Genomic DNA, 4,376 nt, shown 5'->3' with positions numbered 1-4,376 from the left:
TTTTTTTTTTGCTTTATACCCTAAAAAATTTAATAAAATGAAAACTAAAATAAAAACATCATGATGAAAGTTTGGAATTATTAGGATTTTTCGATGTTTTTTTTAAAGAGGTCTCATTTATTGAGAAATATTATTAGTTTAAAATAACTTTTCTAGTTTAATATATTTTAAAATTATGCCCTAAAAAAATGTCTTGTTTTATTTAAAAATTAAAAACATCATGAAAGAGAAATGTATTAAGGTCACTATATGGATACATTACATTTAAAATCTCCTAATAAATTAATAAATTCAGACAAAATGAGCGTCATGTCATTGACCTATATGACATTTTGTGTACATTCAGGCTCTAATAGCAAGCTAAAAATCAATGCACCATGATGTTTCGGAGGATCCAATTCCTATTCCTGTTTTAGAAATGCATAACACCATCAAATATATTTCTAATATTCTGGCACTTGTTTATAACATCATCCAAATCAACATTAGGGCTACAGAGGGATTCATTAAGATGTACATCTCCAAACACCCGTATTGCACATTTATATGTAAATCAAGATAAACCAATAAAGTGTGTGCTCACCAATAAAGTATTCTGTCATTTCAAAACATTTTGAATGAGTATTTTTATAATGACAGTAACAGTGATAATCCCTTTAAGGCAGAAGGAGCATATGTTTGCCATCATTCATGAGCAGAGCAGCAATTATTATATTCCACTTTAGCTTCATTTAACAATCAGCTTTGCAGGAGAGTGTCACTGCGAAGGATTTATTCAATAATAACAATTTATGCTTGTTTACAGTGGATAAATTTGGCAGTTTATACATTAAGGTCCATTGTGACAAGACATATGCAGATGTGAGTGCAACAATGAATACATGTTACACTGATGGCATACGTACAAAACATCTCACGTCACTTCATGACCCTCACCCACTTCATTGTCTGACATTTATACAGGTTATATTGAAGCATGAATATACTGCGCCTGTGAAATCGCACGCACGTGAAGGAATGTGCTGGAGATTTGTACATCAGAGGTAATCTGCATTCACAGTAAGGCAGCGGCGCTTCCTCTCGTCTTTCACTCCAGAGACCTGGCAAACTCTGCGTAGTCGATGTAGCCATCATTGTTTTTGTCATCGTCTCGGAGGACGTCATCAATGAGGTTGATGAGATCCTCTTCTTTCATTGGCTGGCTATCATCTCCTCCTTCCTGGAAACCAGGTGACAATCTTAATTTTAATCAAATGGAATAAAAAATAAAAAAAAAAGACAAATGATAGAAGGAGAGGCTTGGACAAGTGTACTTGGGGTTAGATTATAAAATCCAGCTCAAATTCAAATTAAATTAGATATTAAATATCTCATATAAAATAAAAAAATTATCTATTTATTATCTCACAGTAAGGCAGCGGCGCTTCCTCTCGTCTTTCACTCCAGAGACCTGGCAAACTCTGCGTAGTCGATGTAGCCATCATTGTTTTTGTCATCGTCTCGGAGGACGTCATCAATGAGGTTGATGAGATCCTCTTCTTTCATTGGCTGGCTATCATCTCCTCCTTCCTGGAAACCAGGTGACAATCTTAATTTTAATCAAATGGAATAATAAAAAAAAAAAAAGACAAATGATAGAAAGAGAGGCTTGGACAAGTGTACTTGGGGTTAGATTATAAAATCCAGCTCAAATTCTAATTAAATTAGATATTAAATCTCATATAAAATAAAAAAATTATCTATTATCAAATTATTATAAATAAATTATTAAAACAATAAAATGATTAATAAAGAATGGGTAGGTATGTTCAAACTTTAAACTGGTATAAAGTCAAGCTCAGAATTCGAGCACTCACCTCTCTATGAACATGAGTAATGGCAGTGGCGAGCTCGAGTCCATCCAGCAGATTGTTGCCATCGTAGTCGTGCATCTTGAAATAGTGAAGCTGCAGCTCTTGAGGCGTCATGTCCGACTCTGGCTGTTCAATCACCCCTTCTAAATGCTCCATGATGTGGCTACAACAGAACAGAAGAAAGGTTCAATTACAGACAGGTGGATTAGGCACTTTGAGATGATCGGCATCAGTCAATAACTGTGACCTTACTGTGAACTGTGACCCAAGTAGTGACAGATCTTTTCTTTTGTATTGTGACAAACATCCAAATGGATCAGATTAATGAAAGAAATTATGTAGGGCAGGGACTTGGTTCTGTCCAACGGTGTTATGGTTGGATGTGGAGATGTGGGTCAGATGAACCTGCAGAGGCGGGTTTATTAAGAGGCGTCATGTCCGACTCTGGCTGTTCAATCACCCCTTCTAAATGCTCCATGATGTGGCTACAACAGAACAGAAGAAAGGTTCAATTACAGACAGGTGGATTAGGCACTTTGAGATGATCGGCATCAGTCAATAACTGTGACCTTACTGTGAACTACAGAACTGTGAACTGTGACTGTGACCCAAGTAATGACAGATCTTTTCTTTTGTATTGTGACAAACATCCAAATGGATCAGATTAATGAAAGAAATTATGTAGGGCAGGGACTTGGTTCTGTCCAACGGTGTTATGGTTGGATGTGGAGATGTGGGTCAGATGAACCTGCAGAGGTGGGTTTATTAAGACTAAATGACTGGAGAAATGTTTCTGTTGTTTTCAGTGGAAGGTCCAAAAAATCAGGTAAAAAAAAAACAACATATGCATGGATAAATTGTTCACACCAAGATCTATAATATGCATTTAGAAAGTAGATATGGTGAATTTTCTTTTCATGCCAACTTTTCAATAGAAGTGGTGATTCTACCAGGTATCTATAGGAAAATCTGCCAACAGCCTTTATATACATACAGAAAGACATTATATACCCAGTGAGGTGCAAAAATATAGCACCATTAATATTTCTATTTTGCCATAATATTTACAGCAGGAAATACCCAATTTTAAAATATTTAAAACATTATATACAGTGGGGCAAAAAAGTATTTAGTCAGCCACCAATTGTGCAAGTTCTCCCACTTAAAAACACACACACACACACACACACACACACACACACACACACTTTGAGAATCGCACTGAATAGATTATACAACATATCTATAATAATAAAAAACACGATATCTACAAATCTGACATTAATGAGAAATGTGGCTGACATAAGGAAGAACTTGAAAAATGACTGCAGTCAAATAACATCATTACTATCAGAAATGAAATACAAGCAACGCTCAGCATGTGGAAGAATACAGAGATGGATATGAACACTGAACACTCCAGGAAGAGCAAAAACAGCATTTGTAGACGTTGCCCGTTACACAGACACCTGAACGCTTTTCTGCCTCCCTCTTAATACAGCTTAGACTAATATAACATTTACTCGCCTGCTATAAAGCACAGATGACGCTTGAATACTCGTATTATTTCTTCGGACACAAATGAACTGTTTACTCAGCGCCGCTCTTTCTGAGCGCTTCAGCTCGCCGTAGTCACCTTTCACCCCATGGACACGACAGCTAAACGCTGATTGGACGCGAAAGCTTTTTACAGCGTACGTTTGATTTGATGTCAACACAGTAAACATATATTGTGTTACATATCAGCATGGAAGAAAAATGCACTATATTGAAAGCTTTACAGCAATAATAAAAACGTGAAAATATGTTTTGCGCTTATTAAATATTTTGTAAATAAATTACAAATTAAATTAAATGTATGCATTTAGCAGACGCTTTTATCCGTGCATTCAGGCTATACATTTTTTTATCAGTATGTTTAATATAAATATAAATATTTGTAAATATGTTTACATGTAATTTAATTAAGGCCTAAATATATTTGATTGGTTTTATTTCATGTGAACACGGTAAAAATACAGTGTGTTATATGATGCTGAAAGCTATACTGAATTTTATAGCAGTAATAAAAAATGTGTTTTTTTCCCTCCTTGCTCTTATTATATGTATACTTATATATATATATATATCAAACATTTTGCGGCTGGAACAACAACACACAACCTGTGACAATGATAATCTCAGGCTATGTGTTTTATTCAATGTTAAATGTGTCTAATGTGAGTTTGAATATCATATTGCGTGACATTTATAGACATACTGAAAGCAACAACAGATGGTTTACTTCAGATATAATATTTAAAAAAATAAGCAAACGTTAAAACTGCAAACCAACACCTGTTATTATGACAAAGATCGTTTCCGTCACTCAGTAGGTACTTTTAATAATGTTAAAAGGTTTAATATTTCTGAATTAGATTATAAACGTCTATTTCTATTTCGCGTCGCGTCTGGTGTGGACACGGTGTTTGGAGATTGGGAATAACATCTTATAGCCCATATATACATATATATATATATATA

General features: G+C 34.7%; 1 protein-coding gene across 2 annotated transcripts; it reads right to left on the bottom strand.

Annotated features, from left to right (window-relative positions):
• Positions 1 to 1,414: 1,414 nt before the first annotated feature.
• On the bottom strand, positions 1,415 to 2,353 carry mcfd2 (multiple coagulation factor deficiency 2, ER cargo receptor complex subunit). Of its 2 annotated transcripts, none has more exons than XM_016278625.1 (3): positions 2,283 to 2,353; positions 1,857 to 1,960; positions 1,415 to 1,569 (listed from the first exon to the last, which is right to left on the bottom strand). In XM_016278625.1, the coding sequence occupies exons 1-3, from the start codon at positions 2,329 to 2,331 to the stop codon at positions 1,438 to 1,440; spliced, it is 285 nt and encodes a 94-aa protein (XP_016134111.1). In that variant the 5' UTR covers positions 2,332 to 2,353; the 3' UTR covers positions 1,415 to 1,437. The 2 variants fall into 2 exon arrangements, with proteins under 2 accessions (XP_016134111.1, XP_016134110.1); XM_016278624.1 differs by having other exon boundaries at positions 1,857 to 1,967; positions 2,290 to 2,346.
• Positions 2,354 to 4,376: the final 2,023 nt, after the last annotated feature.

This window comes from Sinocyclocheilus grahami, unplaced genomic scaffold (assembly GCF_001515645.1).
Source record: "Sinocyclocheilus grahami isolate Dianchi unplaced genomic scaffold, SAMN03320097.WGS_v1.1 scaffold123.1, whole genome shotgun sequence".
In the NCBI taxonomy this organism is placed as follows: Eukaryota; Metazoa; Chordata; class Actinopteri; order Cypriniformes; family Cyprinidae; genus Sinocyclocheilus; species Sinocyclocheilus grahami.
The sequence above is the reverse complement of the archived record's forward strand: the minus strand, read 5'-3'. Positions and strand labels throughout refer to the sequence as shown.